Below are 21,872 nucleotides of genomic sequence, written 5' to 3'. Positions count from 1 at the left end.
TCCATTTGAGCTTCTGTTCTCTCCCCTATCAATTTACTGAGCATCTCTTGAAAAGTAAGCAGGATCCTAGAAATAAAGACAGTTTTCATGAATACATAGGAATTTTCTATAGTGTCTATGGATAAATAAGAAATTGTTAATTTTTGGCCTATTTCTTTCTAAAAACCAAAATGTTTTATGGGCCTGCTAGAAGAAATGACTAAATAAAAAGTTTGGAAAGTATCTGGAAAACATTATACAATTACCTAGATTCCCCCCTCTGGGCTTATTATTTCATTATCTTCAAAGGCAACTATTGCTTTGATATAAAGATTTTATGAGCCAAAACTTACTTGTTAAAAATATTTCTTGGAGGAAGCAGCAGTGGAATAACAGTGTTACTCAAGCACTCACAAAGGGGACAAAGGAATTCTCCATTTTCTACATCATAGCTTGTATGTAAACGTAATCTCTGTTGCCTTCGCTGTTCTTTAGCTTGAACGGAATCAAAATACCTTTACAATTAGAAAATATGAGGGATCAAAAACAACGGTAATTTTTTTCAGTAAGTACCATAAGCCTCAATATTTTAAATAATTTGTTTTCACAAACAATGCAAAAATAAAAATCTTAACATGAACGGAATTATTTTTAATACTGGTGCTTTAATTTCTGAGTTGCTTTAATGATCAGAATGGGTTCTAAGAGTTCTAAAACAGGAAAATGTGTGGTTATCCCAACTTAGCGTAGGGAGCCATGGCAACCTCAGGAAGTAACAAGTACACTGTAAAAATATTTTGTTCACCTAGTTTGTTAGTGGACATAGATCCCCACATTAAAAAATATAGCTGATATACTATGAAATTTGTCATTCCTTTATATGTATGACAAAGCAACTAAATTTTAATTGTTATTTATTAGGCAGTGATGTGGAGTTTTTCTTTAACATTTTTAGTTCTTTTTCCCCTTTTCTAGAATGGAATTTCCTATATATAAAAATTCAATGTTGAACCTTTGAATAAGCTTTTCTTGACCAATATTAAGAACATATTACCTTTGCCAACAATGGGCATGCATAACGTGTCCACAGCTACCAGTGTGTGTTCCACAAGACAGATCAGGGTGCATGAATAATGGATCGTATTTTTCTGCATTACAAACAAACAAAACCCAAGCTTTTAGTTTTTGTGAAATCCTTGATAAGGGCTTGTAAACTTGAAATGAAATGCTAGTTTATTCCTTTCCTTTGAGATACCAATGATTTATGCAAGACCCTGGATTATTTAGAAAGCAGGACCCTTTAACTTTCATCACCCTGGGCAAATAAAACATCCCTGAATTGTTAAATAAAATTGGAATTCTGTATTTAAGCACATCTAAGCTTTTGAACATTTCATACTCTCAGGGCACTGAGAGACTCCCATTCCCTCCAAAGCCCCGCGCTCAGTAAAGGGATATTCTTCATGGGCTGCACTTAACGCCTGCAGGGCAGCTGGGGCACAGTGATCCCTAGCAAAACAGATGCTTTGGCAGCAATGGGCGCTCCCTAGAGAAGACTCTGCCTAAGGACAACACATGCAGAGAAGAGCCCCAATCCCTGGACCACGGTCCAAGTAGCAGCAAAATATCCAGGACAGCGACCCAGACCAGAGGTGGGGAAAAGGGAAAGTCAGTTTCTGCTCTGGTGCTAATTTTTAATATTCAAAGGAAATGAAAAATAAAGACAGCCATAATATGGGTGCCTGGTTTCTTTTGGAATATTTCGAGATCTCTGTGTACAGTAAATTAGTATTATCCTAGAAATTCTATAACATTATAGAAAGAATTACTCAATCTTCAATTTGATTGATAGAACAGTGAAAATATCACAGCATAAAGAAAATCTGCTTACAGCCAGCCAACGTTTTTTTCTTCATGAAATAACAAAATAAATAAACTTGGCGACTTTATCTTTGATCTGGAATGAAATTATATATCGCCTGGTTCAAATGACCATTTCAAAAGATGACAACAGACCAATCTTTCCTAACTGGGTGCTTGGCCGTCACACTATGCAGACTTTCCTTATAGAGAAAAGGCAATCTTACCAGTGAGTTTTCAAACCTCCTTTCAGTCCTACAGCGTGAAAGGCACTTGCTGCCTAAGTGCTTTGGCAGGTCCAAAGACAGTTTCTACTCTCAAGAAATTTACTGGTATTGCTGAAGCATATGCACATATGAACAACTCTAAGAGGAGAGACAAAAGTGTCTATGGTGGACTCAATAACGTGCAGCTAGATGCTTCTGCAGGAATGATGACTTACTCCCTCAGCAGTAGGAAGACACTCACTGTCATTCCTCTTTAAGGGATGACTGCTTTGCTCAAGGTCACACCTCTTTCCAGAGGACGCCCAAAGCAGGCACTGATCAGTCTCCAGGTACAAAGACCAGCCCCCTTGCCCCAGCTCAGCATGCCTCTGGAGGGCCAACCAGCTCAGAGCTCCCATGGGACTGTGAGGGCTTTTGTGACAGCTTAACTTCTCCCTTGCCCAAACTTGCTTCCTTCTCCCCGTCCCACACATGTTGATGCCAAGGCTCTCCCTAATAAACGTCCCAAACGGCAATCTCTATCTATCTCAAGAATTTTTCTGGGGAGAAAAAAATAAAAAAAATCTTTCTGGGGAGCCCTATCTGAGATACAATCACTACTCTAAGCCAGAATCTGACTCAAGGATTGCTTCTCACATAGGTAACTCACACAACTGTTCCCAAGACAGTACACTTTGGATCTATCCATGAGACAAAATAATTGTTATTTCTGTGTGTCAACTAATATACAAGCGTGCTGAGGAATGGGAATGATTGTTAAGTAGCAAAGGTGTTAATGTTATATTACAAAGAAAAACGTTCCTTTGAATCCCTGCAATTTACGAGCTGTGTAATTCAGAAACAATATTTAGCCTTCTGCAATGTTTCCATATCTGTCAAGTGGGCAATTTCTGCCTAAGTTACCACCAAACCTATGGAGTTATTGTTAGTTTAATAAAATTTCTGTGTATCACCACACACACTAGGTGGCAGTCATTATTATTATTTTTTAAATATATCTTTATTGGTTTCAGAGGGGAAGGGAGAGGGAGAGAAACATCAATGAGAGAGAATCATTGATTGGCTGCCTCCTGCACACCCCCAACTGGGGATGGAGCCCATAAGCCAGGCATGTGCCCTTGACTGGAATTGAACCAGGGACCCTTCAATCTGTAGGCAGATGCTCTATCCACTAAGCCAAACCACTAGGGCGGCAGTCGTTATTAAAAGGAGAGGATGAAGCTATGACTTACCTGGATCCTGAATGACTTTATTTCTGTTTTTTGATAATACAGTTGATCTTTGAACAAATGCTGCTAGTACCATTGCCTTGCTTTCCACCTTCACCTCTTGCTCCTCTTGACACAATATACAGGTAACAAACTGTCTTTGTTTAGGGACCTGAGTTTGTGCTGGGCCCAATGCTGTAAGTGTTGTATCTGACACCATAGGGCTGTAATGAAAGGTCATGAATATAATTAACGAGCCCAAGAAGTTTCAATATAATCACAAAACAGTACATGCCAGGTATGCACACATACGGTTTTGATGACTTAAAATGCCAGAAACCTTTCATATTTATCAAACTATCTCCTTTACTCCTGAGAGCCTTCAATATGCAACACAGAAGCCATACACTCAGTTAACTGAGCCTAGTGTACTCACTCTTGGTTGTTTTGTTTTTGTTAATCCTCACTAGAGGATTTTTTTCTCATTGATTTTTAGAGAGAGTGGAAGGAAGGAAGGAAAGGAGGGAGGGAGAGAAACACTGATGTGAAAGAGACACAGCGATTGGCTGCCTCCTGCACATGCCCTGGACAGGGGTCGGGGGATCGAATCTGTAAGCCAGGTACATGCCCTTGACTGGGAATTGAACCCACAACCCTTTGGTGTGTGGCTGGTGTTCTAATCACCGAGCAACACCTGCCAGGGCACTGTGTACTCATTCTTTTGTGAATGACAAGGGTCTCTGTATAACATTTGAAGCATACACATTTATTATCTATAGTTAGAGATACACTCATATACTAAAAAACTCAGATTTATAAGATTAATTCCTGTAACTAGAGGCCACAGAATTTACCTATCAATCTTCTAAATTACTTTAGGATAAAAAATGTACTTATAAGGAAAAAAATTCTTTCACAGTTGAGAATCAATGGTCAAGAGATTAAAAAATTTTGATTTTTAAAATTCTTACCTATTATCAAGAACAGCAAAGTTAGAGGCTTCCTCCGCTACTGTCTGTTGGAAGAGGTCTTTGTTCTCATCAATGAAGTTCCGCTGCATCTCAGACATCTGGGCCATGACCTTTTCCCGGCGCAGTCTGGCAATCTCAGCTTTTCTCTTTCTCTCAGCCTTGTCTTTGTCTCTTGAACTCTGAAATTATGCTTCATTTAATTAGACCATTAAATGCTAAAGAAAATCCCACCCCCCCCCCAAAAAAAACCCCAGAAATATCTTTATTGTAAATACTAATTAAAAACTATTCTACAATCTCACTTTTCTAAACAAAAGATTTATCAACCAAACATGTTAAAAAAAAAAAAAAAAAAAGCAGACTATAACTATTAAAAATAGACTAGTGGCACCTTTCTTGGAATTTACATTTTTGTGACTAATATCAACTATCAACTTATTGCAGATAAATTTAAATAGTGAACTTGCTATAATTTTTTGGTGTTACCACACTCTACTTTTTATACCTCTTCTGTTATGGTTCCTTCTGTCTCTGCTACAGAACTGGTGGATGAACTCTCCCTCATTTTCTTAATAGCATTAAAAGTCTACAAAAAAAAAAAGCATCAGTTATTCTGAAGCTATGAAACATTATCAAAATTTAAAATAAGCATTTAATGTTTCTCACAAAAAACAAGAGTGATGTAGAAAATTGTACCTTTAATATCCACCTAATCATGTCTTTGTGGACTTCCAGGTAAGGAGCATTCTGCAGTGTTTCCAGCATTGCTAGTATGCTGGGGGAGTTGTTTGGTGCTTCGCCAGGTTCTAGGGCAGAAAAAATAAAAGGCGCAATAACAACAGCTAGCACTTTATAGCACATATTACTATGCACAAGATAAATGAAGTTGCTTATAACATCATGAGCCTATCAGTTGATTTCAGCTCTACTTATTAGAGATTTTCAGTACTTCTTAAGAATGTGACATATTTGTACTTTACAAATAAATTAACAACTAGAAAGCTTTAATCTTTCAAAACTGACATCTTATACCAAAATGATTATTTTAATTAATTGAAGTCCAGCTAAAAAGTCTTCCTGAGATTCTATAAGTCTAAGAAAATGAATTGGGATTACAGGGGTGCATTTGTGTTTAAATATACCAATTTGCTGTGACCTTTTCTTTAATAAAACCTAAATATAGCCCTGGCTGGTTTGGCTCAGTGGATAGAGCACCGGCCTGCGGACTCAAAGGTCCCAGGTTCGATTCTGGTCAAGGGCATGTACCTTGGTTGCGGGCATGTCTCCAGTGGGGAGTGTGCAGGAGGCAGCTGATCGATGTTTCTCTCTCATCGATGTTTCTAACTCTCTATCCCTTTCCCTTCCTCTCTGTAAAAAATCAATAAAATATATATTTTAAAAAAATGAAAGACAAGTCCACAATTTTAAAAAAAGGGTTTTAGTGATTTAAGGGATCTGGGATTGAACCTGCAACTCAGGTACATGTTCTTGGTGGATAATTAAACCCATGACCCTTGGGTGGGCAGGCCAATGCTCTAATCACTGAACAACACCCATCAGGGCTCAAATCTATATTATTAAGAGTACATTTAATCCAATGTTAGCTAATTTAGTTTTATATTAAGAAATGCCCAATTACTGAGTTTTCTTACACATGTCCTTTTTATTTTTTAAAATCTTTATTACTGAAAGTAATACATATTTCTCCCTTTACTCCCCATTATAATACTGATTTTCTTGATTTAAGTGTTACCATTCTAGCAAACTGTTCCTCTTTCCTAAAAGAAGAGATTGAACTATGTGATCTTTCATATTTTTCCAGACCTAAAATTCTGTGGCTAGAGATTAGGGATCTGGCTTTAAATAATGTGTTTTAATTATTTGAAATGTTTAGAGAGAAATATGAGGAATGTTCAGAGAAAATGATTGTTGAGAGGAAGAAAAGAGAGGAGGGCAGGGAGGGAGAACCTGAGATCGTCAAAAGATGAGTTAATGAAATTAGGAAGTTTTCTATGTGGTTATTTTAAAGTAAAAGCACTGGTGATAAAGAAGACAAAAGGCAATGTTAATACATAGAAAGAAATACTGGCAGAGAACAGTAGGGAAAGGCTGGCACCTAAGACCATAGTTTTCAGTGAAAAGAGGCAGTTTCCTCTCTTCCTCCCACTTAACTGGATGAAGGCAAAGGGGGAAAATAGAGATCTATGAGCACACAGGACTATTCCTGCCCACCTCCCAGTAGAACCTGATATTCTCAGTCATTATCTTTTAGGAGGAAATGGCAGAGAACACACTAAACAAAGTTATAAATATAATCCCTTGCAATCAGGGAATTCATAGATTCCTATTTGACCAACTCAGCATTTAAACACCTCAGCAAATGGTTGATGGTGGTCTGGGGCAGAAAAAGTACAAGATGAGCCTGGGGCAGTCATCTTTTATACCCAAAAGCAACGTGATATTAACGGGTTGGGTCAAAAGGACGAAGAAGCCAACTGAACAGACTCCCACTGTCCAAACTTGGCACAGTTTGAGGATCAAAAGGAATACTGATTATAACCGACTATAAAACACTGAATAAAGAACAACCCACAAGTAAGATGAAAACAAAGACAACCCTAAGCAAAAAGAGTCACAGTTGCCACCCCTGCAGGTAATTATAAGACCAACTGCTTATTCTGAAAATTATAAAGAAAAAGCTTCTCTTTAGAGGTAAAATGGTATGATGTCTGAAATAAATGGTTCAAAAAAGTGTGCAAATGTAAAAGCAAATATAGCAAATATACTGAATCCAGGTGGTAGGTATATGATTATTTACAACTCTTTCAATGTAAGTATGTTTGATATTTTGAATAAAAAGCTAAAAAAACCTCCTTGGCCTTTTAAAAAGTCACATTACTTTATATAAAATAATATAATCCTTTAAAACTAACTTTATTATCTTCAATATATTTTTATAAAATAACATCAACAATTTAGAGTGAAGTCCTGATATAGCATACTTTGTGTTTTAAAAAGTGTATCTTAAGAGTTTAAAATGTATGTGCTACACTTGATTTAATTTTCCTGTTTATGAATGAAAATTCATATATTTTAAGTATATATAGAGCCTAAATATTTTTATAAAAAATATATCAGGATCTGATACAGTACCTTTACTACATAAATGAATATTATATATAGCCTCAAATATATATTCAAATTTGGATTTCCTATAAGATCAAATAAAAGGCTATCTTACATATTTAAAATCACTGCTATTTTGAGTTAGTTTAGTAAAAAGTGTATACATACTTGATATCTTCTGAGCAAAGGTAAATGTTACTACATGCTCCTCCATGACATTCTCCAAATGCTGTTTTTCTTCTTGTAGTGCCATTCCAATTAAATGTAACACCTCAAATAAATAGGTTTTGTAACTTTTAGTAAACAAAAGTGCATATTTTTATCAGAAATAACAAAAAAGAATTCAGTATTGAAAAAAAGAAAAATCAAACTATTAATGATTAAGTGCAATAAAAAACAATTCGAAGTATTAATTTTTATTAAATTCAAACTTTACGGTTCATTTTGTAATAAAGCAAGGGAACAATTTCTATTTTAGCTAAGAAGAAAATTCAATTGCAAATGCGTAGGGTAAGTTAAAATTATTTCCATATGTGACCAGCAACTCGAATAACATAATTTTTGGTTTTATTCTTTCCCTACAGTCTTAAAAAATCTTCTAAGAATCAATGGCCAAATGATTATAGCTGCAAACATCTACCATGTAATTATCTAGTCTACAATACTACTTAGTTTAATTTCTGTATCTAAAAATCTTAATCATCTCAGAAAGACACATACTTTTATCTCTAATATTATACAATTTATAAAGATATTCAGAGTTCTTCAGTATATCTCAAAAAATTAATTACCAGACTTCTAAGAAAACATGTTACTACACTGACTCTACCTGTATTTTTATTGCTCTTACCGTGCTTTCCAATTTTTGAAGCAGATATGTGCGTGGTGTCTTTGCACCTGTCCTCAGACAGAGGGCTCTTGTGGTTGTCAGATGTGCTAGAACTTGGTTAGCCTGAACGACAGGCAGCAAACGCTATAGTAGGACCAGTCAACGAGAGACAGACTGGCCAACAGGACCAAGAGAATCACAACCATGTGGTCTAAAAAAATCTGTCAGGCTTGTATTTTACTGGCAGCCACAAAAGCAGTAACAATATATTTTAAATTAAGATAACTAACACTACATTTGTCCTAAATGTTCTGTGTACAGATACTGACGAAAGTATTTTGGCTTTTACTACAAAAGATATAAATAATAAATGTCATCAAACCTACCCTTTGCAACATGGACTCAGACCAGGCATATCCATTATGTTCTACAGCCCAGTGCAGTATTGTTCTTATGATGTACAACATGACATCTGACTGCAAAATGTTAACCAGGCTTGCAAACAGAGGGCAGAATGGAGGCAAAACTGGAGGTGGAAGTGCTGAAAATAAAGTTATTATTGGTTTCTTTTGTAGAACATGCTTAAAAAACTATTTCTTTATTAGATACTGTTGATAGTCTTCACTCAAAGAATTATTCATTAACATGCATCTTAGAGCTATATTTTACCTTAAGGACAGTCAAATGCCTAAAAACAGCTTCATAAATAGCAGTACAAAGGAAAGCCTTTCTTTTCTCTAGAAATTTCTTAAAACCTGAGATAAAACCATTAAGCAAGAGATGACTCAGTATAGGTGATTTCTATATTAATATATTTATTAGTCCTGTGAATGTTCACTAGGGAAGCTTATATTTAGATCTTCCACTTCACCAGGATAAACATCAGTGTCAACAGAAAACAATTTTAATAACTAAGAGACCGACATGAGATTTTTGGAAAAATTAAAAATACCTGTATCTTCCCTATTTTGTCTTTTTAATTTCCGTTGAGCTTCCTCTGCCTAATAAAAGAAAAGTAATTTGGACAGGAAATTAGTAATACAAAACACCCTAATATCTGAAACTACTGACATAATCTTTGTCATATTATCTTCTGACTTCAGAAGATTTTTATCTTTAGTTTTTCAATTCCCCCATTGATATATCAAGGTTAATCCCCCCACTCCCACAATGGGTTCTGTTTTACTTTACAATGGAGGAGAAACATGTACAACCAAAAACTATTTAGGTTTGAACGCTATGACATGCATCAAAAACCAAACAAAAACTTCATGTTTAAGTTTTATTTAACGCCATTTCTTGAAAAAGTATTTTAAGAGTAGACTGCTAAAAGGCAAAATTTAACTAGCTAAGAATAATTAGGAAAATTCCTAACTCACTCTGGAAAGGCGCAATGCTAAGTTGTAGCAATTCTGAAATGCGAATAAAAGAAGCTGATTATAATACAGGTTGATAATTTGTCTTCAAAAGCCAATAAAATACAGTTATATGTGTGTGGGTATGTATATAATCATATAGATCTTATATATCTATCACAAAACACTGGGGGCGGGGAAACCCAAAATGTTAGGTGGTGTTATAAATAACCTGTATTTTCTTGATTGTATCTTTTTATATTTTCCAACTTTCCTACAATAAAAATGTATCCCTTTTTAATCTGTGAAAAGCAGTAAATTTTGCTTAGACTGAAACAATAGGAAAACCCAACCCAACTCAACCCTTCCCCAGTACATTTTTAATTTTTCCAATTACCTTGGACTGCTCTGCCCTTGAAAAGTGATAGAAATATAAGTTGAACTCTTTGGCACATTCTGGTTTCAGTTCATACATGCCTCTTCCTGTTAATCCAGGTTTCCTAGGGGGAAAAAAAGGTCCTTAAAATATTATTACTAAAGTCATACTAATGACTAATTCATTAGATAGTCTTAGATAACAGAATAAAAAATCAGAACTATTGCCCTAGCTCAGTGGTCGGCAAACTCATTAGTCAACAGAGCCAAATATCAACAGTACAATGATTGAAATTTCTCTTGAGTGCCAATTTTTTTTTTAAAATATATTTTATTGATTTTTTTACAGAGAGGAAGGGAAAGAGATAGAGAGTCAGAAACATCGATGAGAGAGAAACATCGATCAGCTGCCTCCTGCACATCTCCTACTGGGGATGTGCCCGCAACCCAGGTACATGCCCTTGACCGGAATTGAACCTGGGACGCTTCAGTCCGCAGGCTGACGCTCTATCCACCAAGCCAAACCGGTTTCGGCCCAATTTTTTTAAACTTAAACTATGTAGGTAGGTACACTGTTATTAACTTAATTAGGGTACTCCTAAGGCTTAGGAAGAGCCACACTCAAGGGGCCAAAAAGCCGCATGTGGCTCGCGAGCCGCAGTTTGCCGACCACGGCCCTAGCCGGTTTGGCTCAGTGGCTGAGTGTCCAACTATGAACCAGGAGGTCCCAGGTTTGAGCCCAGTCAAGAGCACATGCCTACCAGACCTCTCATATATTGCTGGTGAGTGTAAGCTGGTACTCCTTACCTTTTTAAAAATATATCTTTATTGATTTCAGAGAGGAAGGGAGAGAGGGAGAGAGAGAGAGAAACATCAATGATGAGAGAGAATCATTGATTGGCTGCCTCCTGCACGCCCCCTACTGTTATCGAGCCTGCAACCCAGGCATGTGCCCTTGACCAGAATCGAACCTAGGACCCTTCAGTCCCCAGGCTGATGCTCTATCCCCTGAGCCAAACCAGCTAGGGCTGGTACTCCTTTCTGTGGATGAAATTGGCAATCTACATTCCACGCTTTACATGCATCCATTTTATCTAGCACATCCACATTGAGTTTACCCTAACTGGACAAGTGAATCTGATGGTGGTGCAGTGGCAACAATTCAAAGTCTAACAGGGAATAGGTTACACACATAATGACATTTCCAAACAATAGGACACCATTAAAAATGATGCTAACTTCTATATTTTGACATGTAAAGATGTCTGCAATACCAAGTAGAAAAAAGTAGGTACAATTTTAGGATTTAAAGAATTATTTTCTATATATGTATTTTATAGTTTTTCTTAAAGTGTGTCTTGTCTTCATAATTGACAAAAATAAAGACATTGCCATTGGGATGGGGAACCAGGAAAAAGGAGGATTAAGACACTGCCTCCACAACCTTAAGGGGATAAACTAGTTTACTGATTGGGCCACACACTGGACACTACAGATGGCAGCACTCAGAGGCCATTCCACAGCTTAGGTGGCACATTCAAATGGAACAATGAAAGCAATTTTAAGGAAGCTTAATGCATTTATTTACATCACCTGCTCAGGTTAATTTTAATTATCTAAAGCTATGAACACCTATTCTGAATACAATGAAAATCTTCATAACGCTACTTTAAGTTGCTGAGCACAGGGCTAGATAATAAAAAGTCAGTGAGAAATATAGTTGTGAATTATGTATTTGGAAATGTTACTCTCTGAAGGCAACAATATCATTCTCAGTTCCATCAAATGAAGCACTCTAAAAAAAATGAATGTATAAAAAAAAATGAATGAGAAAAAATATAAAGTAAACTCACTTGAAATGGGCAACTGCTTCAATGACACTCTCCATGCCAGTCTCCTTGTTCTCCTAACGGTATAGGAAACAGATTAAAAAGAGGTCATTACCATAGGGAATCAAGGTGACAGCTTTCAAAAGGAATTAAATGAAAACAAAGTACACACAATATTTAAATAAAATTTGTGTACAATACTGTAATGTTTTGTGAAGTAATTATACTAATTTCTTATCTATGTTCAGTAAAATAACATTTCCTAAATCATATCCCATTCATGGTAAGATATTACTAAGAATACTGTGAATAAAGAATTTTCTGGTGAAAAATGTTTGGTAAGAATAGTTACAAGGCATATTCACTTTTAAAATGCTATTTTAAATTTTATTACTCCTTATTCTAAAGTCTAACTGAAATTAATTGCTTTATCTAGTAACTCAGGATTCATTTCTTGCATTAAAAAGTACAACTAATTTTCTTTTTAAGATCAATAAAAAATTTTTATAAAATATATCTTTATTGATTTCAGAGAGGAAGGGATAGATAGAAACATCAATGATGAGAGAATCATTGATTGGCTGCCTCCTGCATGCCCCCACTGGGGATCAAGCCTGCAACCCGGGCATGTGCCCTTGACCGGAATTGAACCTGGGACCCTTCAGTCTGCAGGCTGACACTCTATCCACTGAGACAAACCAGCCAGGGCTCAATAAAATTTTTTATTGATTTTTAGAGAGAAGAAGGGAGAGTAAAAAACATAACATTAATTGCTGCATGCCCCTACCAGGGATCAAGCCAGCAACCCGGTATCTACGTGCCCCGACCAGGAATAGAACCGGCAACCTTTCAGTGCATGAGCAATGCTCGACCAACTGAGCATCACTGGCCAGGGCTAAAGAACAATAAAATCTTATCTTACCTCGATATTTAGGGATATTAAAAAATTATAATTATTGTTGTTTTCTTTCCGGTGTGTTAATGACATATAGACAGATTTTCTTAAAAGCCCTTCTCTTTTAGATCAGTTTCTCAACATTGGTACTCTGACCTTTGGACCAGCTAATTCTTTGTTATGGTGTGTGTGTGTGTGTGTGTGTGTGTGTGTGTGTGCTCACACGTGTGCACGCACATATCCTGTATATTGTACAATGTTAAGCAGTATCCCTGGCCTATGCTCACTGGATGCCTGTAGCAACACACACCCTGCCTGAGTACCAAAGGTCCCCTTGGGGTCAAAATCGTCCCTGGTTAAAAACCACTGGTTTAGGTATGTACAGTTCTATTAATAGATGAAATGGTAAATCTCTACAAAATAATCCAGTGGGGTGTAGGGACGAGGGGTTGGGGTAAAGATAAAACAAGACTGGCCATCAGTTGAAGCCAGTGATGGGTTCTTTGTGTTTTCTATTTCTACAGAGCTTCAGAAGTTTTCATAATGCCGAGTTTAAAGGAAGGATTACTATGCAACAGCACAGGTTTAAATCCTAGAAGAATGAAACTAGAGTTCAAAGTTTCTATCTATATTTAAAATTTGGGGTTTCTAAAAAGCCCATGGCTGAAAAACAGGTGGCTTAGCACTTATGATCCTGGGAGGGAAAATCATTATAATTAACCTATGAAAGCCCATGTGCATTACCATTTTACATTCACTAAAAAGAGAAATGGTTCACTAAGGAATCTTCAGAAGGAAAAGGTTCTGGAAAATGTTAGTTTACTCAACACAGCAGAGTAAGTTTTTCTCACTCCCTTCTTCAAAATACTCTACCCATGTCAACTTTGTACTAAAGATCCTATAATAACCTCTCTCTAATGGGTATCATTTTTGTATAACATACAAAAATTCATTTCCAAGGACTAGATTTACTTTTATTCAGCTACTTACCTCTTTCAAAGCTTCACTGTAAAATATTCTACTCCTCTGCTGCTTTCCACTCCCAGTCCCTAGTATTCTCTTCTTCTGATTGTTTCTAGTAAGAGTGACTCGAGGTATACATTTCCTCGAATTGTGGAAAAGGTTATACAAGTAAATCTATAAATACTAAGACTGATAGGTAGGAAAAGACTGTTATAATTTTCTTTTTAAAAATGTAGGTACTTACATCTTCAGGTAAAGACTTTACCAATTCACTATGAGCCATAGGTTTGATGCACAACTGATGGATAATCTCTCGCTTAATTTCATCTGTAGCGTTTACCTGTCCAACTCCAGGACTAAATCTCTCTCCTGTTAACAATGAAAAAGTATACTCATACACACACATTTAACATAAATATAATACTTATGTGACATATACTTATTCACACAACACAATATATTTTTCTTTCTCTACAATGGAAAAGCAATGACTGACCTAGCAACGAGCTAGGGGAGAGGAGCTTCCAATTGTACTTCTTAGTCTCAGGAACAACTGGGAGTGCAGTTTTTAGACAGTGGCGAGAACTTTGGTTGCAATTTTGAAAGAATAGAATCAGAAGGTAGGACGGGATTAGATAGAGTAAAGCCTTGGTACAGCAATAGTTGTACCAGTAGTCTAGGGAACTGCTTTCATGCCACCTGCCACATGGTAGCAGGGAAGGAAAGCCTTCCTCTGAGTCCTGTCTAGTGGCAAATGAGATATCATCTTCTAATACCTCCTTCACTGGTATCTCCTCCTGACAGTTGCCAGGAGTCTCTGCGATATAGACTTTAGAGTCTGAAATACCAGGGGAGGTAGAAGAAGGTAAAGAATAAAAGAATAGCAAAGATGGAGGCAACAGGACTGAAAATATAGGCAATAAAATATCTGCATCCACTAGCTATAGGTCTCTGTTAACTCGGAACTTTATGTCTGAAGTCAATATGTCACTTTTGCACCACAACCATGGAGGGAAATACAGCTAAGATATAAAGTAACAGTAAATAGCTCCCAACTATCCTATTCTTGCTAGCTAAATTCTCCTGCTCCTCCACTCCACAACACTAAGAGTCTTTCACTGTATTCTGCTTCAGCAGTTGCACTCTCTTCTTCCCGAAGCAACAGCGTTGTTACTCTCACCATTACAGTAATCAGAGGGGAGAAAAATCTCCTTCCCCTAAAACTGAGTAACCACTCAAACAAAAGAAACATGGTTTAGAAACTCTGAACTATATGCTACCACAATAGCCAATATCATTTACAAATGTCTCAAAACAATTCAAACTTACCAACCAGCATTATAATGAGGTACAGCATTTCTTCTATTAGAGTATTGTTTTGCTGGACTACATCCTGTAACAAGTGGTGGGGGAATAAAGTTCAGACATAAGAATAAAGATACTGTATTATTTCAATGATTAACATAAAAAAAAACACACGAAAGCTGTTTCTTTAATGATGTGTTGTGGTCTCATGAAACATACTCTTACCTTATGGGTAATTTCAGAACTAAGTCTTTTTCCATAGTCTGGAGTACTGAAAATCTGATAAAGTTCAAAGCGACTGAGCATTATCATCAGGAAATGATTTGGATCCATCATGGAGACACCTGTCTTTTTTTTTTTTAGATGAAGAAAAAGAGGAAGGTCAAAAGTCCTATTAGTGAAAAATACTTTGGTGTGTACAAGAGAAAGCTGCTTACTTGTTCACCAATCCCAATAAAAGATGGAAACCCATTTAACCCCATTCCCTACTTGTGGTAGCTTTAAGTGTGGACAAGAACCTAAGCTAGTAAAACCAAACCAAACCAAACCAAACCAAACCAAACCAAACGAAACCAAACCAAACAAACCCCTAAATCCATACATCAGAATAATGTGGATTTTATGTTCTCTTTTCTCTTAATGCTTTGAATTAATTGTATCCCTCTGGATTCTATTCTAAAGTTTTATTTCAGGGTTCCCTCATGGCAAATTCAGGGAGTTTTAACATAGTTAAGTATCACAGTTCTTGGAAATCAATTTGAGGGGTTGGGTTTTTAGCCAGAGAAAAACGAAGAAAGGATAGCTTTCAGGTTACTTACTTTAACAATTATATGATAGTTGAACATTTCACCAAGGTAGAAAACCCAAGAGATGAAGAAGGTATGGAGGAAGTAAGAGTTATATTTTGAATATGTTCATGTTAAATCTGAAATGTGTCCAAAAATCTCGATGGAAATGTTCTATAGCCCATTAGTCATATAAGTTTGGAGTTTAGTAGATGGGGCTAGGCTAGAGTTATTAGATCTGGGAGTGATTATAAGTGTTTGGGTTCTATGGAATTAATAAGAAAAAAAATACTCCCCATACCTTTAAGTGTAATGTTTTTAATTCATTACCTGAAGCATTATTATATCCTTGTCAAACATTTCACGTCTGCATTTCACATTATGGTAGTAATAAATCTAAAATAAAAATTGATTATATTGGGTAAACAGGTTTTCATTTGTGCAGCTCCATCTTCTCCCCACATTCCGAAAGAGCAAATGGGTGTTGGGCAGGAGTGCATGTGCACACAATGTGGTTTCTGCAACAATACTCTTAATAAAGATTAATGAATTAAAAATTTCCATATTACACTGGTCACTTCATGGTTCACATTTTGGATCCAACTTTCTGAATTTCTCAACAAAGTTATTTCTATAATGTTCATAGCTAAGAAAAATGGGGGGGGGGCAACCTATATCAATCCTTGGTGAGGTTTAAAAATTAAAACCTCAATTTTGGAGTTATACTAACAGAAATTTTATCTTTAAACCTAATTTAATTTAAGTAGATAAAATCTGAATTTTTATTTTTTTAAATATCTAATTTTGTCCTAAAAATGATTGCAAATAAAGAATCAAGAAAAGTGCACTCCTACCTTAATATTGTTTCTTGACAAAGTATAGATAAAAGTTTTAAAAACTTTTTTGGTTTAACATATTTATCTTCTCAAATAATTTTAATATAGGTACAACTTTTAATGACTAAGTACATTGAAAATTACATCCTTCACAGAAGCCAAGGAATGAATTGAAAAATCTCCATAGAATTAAGACACTTACCTGGTTTACCAGAGAGAACCCATTTCTTCTCCACATTCCTGCATGTACTTGGGCACATAAAACAAGACATCTAAGAGGGTGTTCTATCAACATGGGTGGGCTAAGTTCACTCTGTATATACAAAAACAAAAACACAAAGGTCTCAACGCTGAAGAATACTGTTTGATAGAGATTGAAGTTTTAAATAAAACACAACTTAAAATTCTTTCAAAGTATGTTTGTGTGATGGTTAATTTTATGTCAGCTTGGCTAGGCCATGGTACCGTTTTTTAAGACCAGTCTAGATGTTTCTCTGAAGCTATTTTGTAGATGTGATTAATATTTAAGTCAGTAGTCTTTGAATAAAGCAGATTATTCTTCATAACAGGGGGTGGACCTCATCCAATTAGCTGAAGGTTTTAAGATAAGAGACTGAGGTCCCCCCAAACATGAAGAAATTCTGCTTCCAGATTGCCTTTGGGCCTCAGACTGCAATATCAAAGTTGGGAATCTGGCCTGGCCTGTCAAACTGCCCTGCAGCCATATTTCAGACTTGCCAGACCTCATAACTGCATGAGCCAATTCCTTACAATAAATCATTCTAAGTCTCTTCCTCTCTCCATACAGAAACACGTGAGCACGCATACACACACTCTTCTTTTTCTCTCTTTATTGATTCTGTTTCTCTGGAGAATCCTGACTAATAAACTTTGTTTCAAAATGATTTCAAATACATGAAGCATAATAAATAGGCATTTACTTTTAAAGGTAGTACTACTTACTAGAGGTAGGAGTTCTGGAAATTTATATGCCACTTCACTTTTGCTTAATAACACGTGCAAACCTACATGGAAGAACAAACAAAAATGTATTTTTATAAATGAAACTCTTTAGGAGAAAAAAACCCCTAAATAATCACTCCCTTTACATAACTTCTTTTCTCTTTGAGAACCTATCATGCTACAAATTATGATACAGAATGAATTACACTAATAAATAAAGCCTTACTCTCACGAACCTCTGCATCAAAGGCACACTTGGAACTAGCCTTAATTAATGTACCAACATATACTGATGACATTTTCTAAGTAAATGTTAGGCATAGAAACATAGCAAGAGCAGACATATAACTATCAAAGTAACTTATATATGTTTGCCAACGTTAACAGTCATATTTCACTTGGTAATGGAGTTTCTTCCCATTTAAAGTATTGTAGTGCAAGATCCTTCTAGAAACTGAACAGAGAAACTGGCCCTGGGATTTACTATATTGATGCTAACCTCAGAATTAAGTTCTCCAGAACTTCCAGTTTAGGATCAAAGCTCTTTATTTCCTAAATGCAAAGGGCTCATTCATAGCCAACCTTAGGTAATTCTGTTAACTAAGAATTAATTGTCCTGTTTATGTTGTATAAACAGAGAATGCTTTTTACAATTTTATTAATAAACTAGAGGCCCGATGCACGAAATTTGTGCAAGAGCCTTACCCCCCTCTCGTGCCACCCTCCCCCCCCCCCCCCCCCCCGCCACCGCCGCAGCTGCCTCTGCCTAAGCCCCTGCGGCAGCCATGGGCTGCTGCTGCTCAGCCCCCGCCTATCATGGCTTTGTCTGGAAGGAAGGACACCCAGAAGGACATGTGGTCTAATTAGCATATTACGCTTTTATTATTATAGATATTGGCCACTTGGTCAAGCCTGGTTTGAGGCTTTCCTCATCCAAGAAGACTTGCATTATGAATCTCATTCTAATAACATATACAGTACTCTCAGCATTTGCCACTCAAGCTCCATTAGCACACACTCCAAGTTGTTCTTGAACTGTTTTGGGTATGCTTACTTAGCTCTCCAATTAGATTATAAGCATTCAGGCCAAGGCTTGTCAAACACAGTGAGACAGAATGCTCAAAAATGTTCAATGACAGCCCTGGTCAGTTTTGCTCAGTGGTTAGAGGGCCGCGGGTTTAATTCCCAGTCAAGGGCACATACCTGTTTCAGGTTCCCCAGCACTGGTAGGGGTGTGTGCAGGAGGTAACCAATCGATGTATCTCTCTCACATCAATGTTTCTCTTTCTCGCCCCTGCTCCTCCTTCCCTTCCACTTTTTTTAGAAATCAATGAAAAAAAATATCCTCAGATAAGGATAAAAAAAAAAAGTTCTCTGAGAGAGCTGAGGGAGGTTAATAAGGTAGGCAGAAAATGGTACATTTCAGAGTATTGACTATTTTCTCTGTGGATAACTATCAGCATCAGTTACCACTCATACAACCAGATTTTTAAAGGCAGAAAAATCAGCAGCTGAGTCTGAACTAGGACTCACTTTCCCGCATTCCAGTTGAATACTTTTTCACAACACTATGGTGATACTTGCCCATGTTGAGAATCAAGTTCAGTATGCTCAAAGCACTTTCAAAAAACAAAACCAGGCCTGAATAAGTTACAGGAATTAAGAGATTTCTTCTTACATTCTCAACTTCAGTCTAGGTACTTATTTGTTGTACTACTGATATGTCTAAGTTATCTTATATCACCATGATTGCAATAACAATCCAAAAGCCTTCAGAAATGAAAGAGGAATCGGATTATTACTATCGATGCCATGGACATTGAAAGGATAAAAAGGAGTACTATGAACAACTCTATGCCCACAAGTTCAATATTTCAGATGAAAAGGATCAACTGCTTGAAAAAGAAAAACTACCAAACTCACACAAGCAGAGATGGATAACCAGAACCAGCCTATATCTATTAAAGAAATTGATTCAATAATTAAAAACCTTCCAAAAAGGGAAGTATCACATCCATATGGTTTCACTGGTCAATTTTACCATGTATTTAAAGAAGCCTTAGCTGGTTTGGCTCAGTGGATAGAGTATTGGCCTGTGGACTGAAAGGTCCCGGGTTCTATTCCAGTCAAGGGCACATGCCCAGGTTGCAGGCTTGATCCCCCAGTAGGGGGCATGCAGGAGGCAGCCGATCAATGATTCTCTCTCATCATTGATGTTTTGATTTCTCCCTCTCCTTTCCTCTCTGAAATAAAGAAAGGAAGGAAGGAAGAAAGAATACCAATTCGCCACAATCTTTTATACACACAACCACTTTCACATCATATTATTACTGAGCTAGCTACACACTTAAGATAAATCACAAATTCTGCAATGAGTAAAAATAGCTAGCTTCAGATCTTCTCTTTTCTAATCTGGAACTAAAGGAAATAATAAATACTATGTGAGTAGGACAAGCATTCCTGCAATTGAGAAATATGAAAGGAAGTATACTGAAATGAGTCTGCAGAGATGGACAAGTACATTTCAAAGTTTTTGGCTGCTGCAAGGTGGCAGCTTCAAATATTCTACCAAGAATAAATGGCTGTAAATCAACTATTTACAATGAAAAAAACCATCACCCCAACTTGGGGCTCACTCTTGACCTGTTGCTTAAAAAAGTTATCAATAAATGATTAAGAAACAGCTTATATGAGATAAAATTTAGGGTGGTTTCAATTTGTCAGTAATCACTTAAGCAAACTTAATTATAATATCTACCTCATAGATTGATGTGATGATTAAATAAGTTGACACACATAAAACTCTCAGACTAATGTGAGGTAGATATTCAATAAACATTAACCACACAAAAAAATTTAAAATATATTTTCAGGGTTTTCATGGGGGAGAATGCTTTACCTGCAAGTAAGCGAGAAATGGGGAGGTGAATGCTAACTTTTTCTTGAGAAACACAGTATCTGATAGTTTCCACTGAATGTCCACAAATGCTTAATGTGACTGGCTGTTCACCATCAGTAAAACCACCATGACACTGCATCAATACAGCAAGGCATTTCTTGTAAGCTTCAATTAACACTTTTTCCTTAAAAAAAAAAAAAAAGGGTATTTTGTAAGTTACTCCAAAGTTAAGTTTTTATAACAGTGAATAAGCACATCAAATTCAACAATGAGTAAGTACCTCAAATATTAATACAGGCAAAATCAAGCCCAATCATCCCTTCCCAACCTGGTCCCTCTTCCAGTGCCCTGTCTCAGTGAATGACATCTCTGTACAGCTGTGGAAATCTAGAAGTTATTCCAATACTCTACTTTCCCTCATTCCCCATTGTCCAATCTATCACCAAGCTATCAATTTCATCTTCTAAATTTCTCTCAAACCTGGCCACTGATTATCTCCAGTAACTCAAAGGAAAGCCAACTCTATTATAAATTCCCTACTTCTACTCTTGCTACCCTCCATCCACTCTCCATATAAACAATTTTTTTAAAATGTATAAATTAGACCATGTCACCTTTATCCTTGGTAGTCTCTAATGGGTTCCCACTTGAATTAGAATAAAACCCAAACTTCCTTCCATGGCCTCCAAGGCCCTGCAAAATTTACTTAAAAATCTGTCCACTTCTCTACCTTTAACCTCTACGTTCCAACCAGAGACTTCTCACAGCTCCCCTAACAATTATATTCCTCCGAACAGAGCATGATTCAACTATCCCTCAGTCAGGAATATTCTTTACTGTTTGATCAGTTAACTCTGACACATAGCTCAGATCTAATGGAAGCCTTCTATGACCTCCCAACTTAAACAAGCTCTCATCTAGACTTTATAATCAAAACGAGAACAAAATAGTTTTAAGATAGAACAAATGTACCAATAGTAAAACTTTATTTTTTGATAAATTTAGAAATTATTCTATTTATATGCTCAAAATCTAGATGGGATAATGGAAGAAACAAAGACAGTAACATAAGAGAAAGAGAGTATGGATTATTTCCTCCTCTATATATTTTCCAAGTTGTTTTTAAAAGACTGTAAAATTTTAACTTTTACTGAATTAATAGGTGGAAGAGGAAAATATGCTGTTTTATGAGCTAAGTATCACCACTATCCTCCCCAAAGTTCCTCAAAATTTACTTAAAAATCTATTTATTCCCCCCTCCACCATCTTTCTCCTATCTCCTACAGTTAGAAGAAACTCACATCTAAAGCACACCAGTCCTGCATCATTGAAATAACATGTGTTAATTTCATTTGCAATGTGAAGGCTGCTTCCCATTCTGGTTCCATTTCAATATGCTGTCCTACTTGACGTGTAACTGGATCCATTCCCTTAAAGAAAGTGAAAAGATTTTAAATGAATTAAAAT

General features: G+C 36.4%; 1 protein-coding gene across 3 annotated transcripts in view; it reads right to left on the bottom strand.

The window, feature by feature from the left end:
* The window catches only part of UBR2 (ubiquitin protein ligase E3 component n-recognin 2), a 112,375-nt gene that overhangs the window by 25,612 nt on the left and 64,891 nt on the right, over positions 1-21,872 (bottom strand). For all 3 annotated transcript variants that reach the window (XM_081093820.1, XM_081093821.1, XM_081093819.1), the window contains exons 14-32: positions 21,707-21,835; positions 20,406-20,589; positions 17,507-17,568; positions 16,746-16,856; positions 16,038-16,103; positions 15,148-15,270; positions 14,947-15,010; positions 13,862-13,986; positions 11,784-11,836; positions 9,953-10,055; positions 9,153-9,201; positions 8,587-8,741; positions 7,540-7,642; positions 4,942-5,051; positions 4,751-4,831; positions 4,246-4,424; positions 3,299-3,498; positions 1,034-1,127; positions 333-494 (exon numbers count right to left, since the gene is read on the bottom strand). In XM_081093820.1, the coding sequence (XP_080949946.1) occupies positions 333-494; positions 1,034-1,127; positions 3,299-3,498; positions 4,246-4,424; positions 4,751-4,831; positions 4,942-5,051; positions 7,540-7,642; positions 8,587-8,741; positions 9,153-9,201; positions 9,953-10,055; positions 11,784-11,836; positions 13,862-13,986; positions 14,947-15,010; positions 15,148-15,270; positions 16,038-16,103; positions 16,746-16,856; positions 17,507-17,568; positions 20,406-20,589; positions 21,707-21,835 (2,153 nt within the window). The remainder of the gene's footprint in view (positions 1-332; positions 495-1,033; positions 1,128-3,298; positions 3,499-4,245; positions 4,425-4,750; positions 4,832-4,941; positions 5,052-7,539; positions 7,643-8,586; positions 8,742-9,152; positions 9,202-9,952; positions 10,056-11,783; positions 11,837-13,861; positions 13,987-14,946; positions 15,011-15,147; positions 15,271-16,037; positions 16,104-16,745; positions 16,857-17,506; positions 17,569-20,405; positions 20,590-21,706; positions 21,836-21,872) is intronic.

Source organism: Myotis nattereri (assembly GCF_964212035.1).
Source record: "Myotis nattereri genome assembly, chromosome: 6".
Lineage (NCBI taxonomy): Eukaryota > Metazoa > Chordata > Mammalia > Chiroptera > Vespertilionidae > Myotis > Myotis nattereri.
This window is presented reverse-complemented; position numbering and strand designations above follow the sequence as displayed.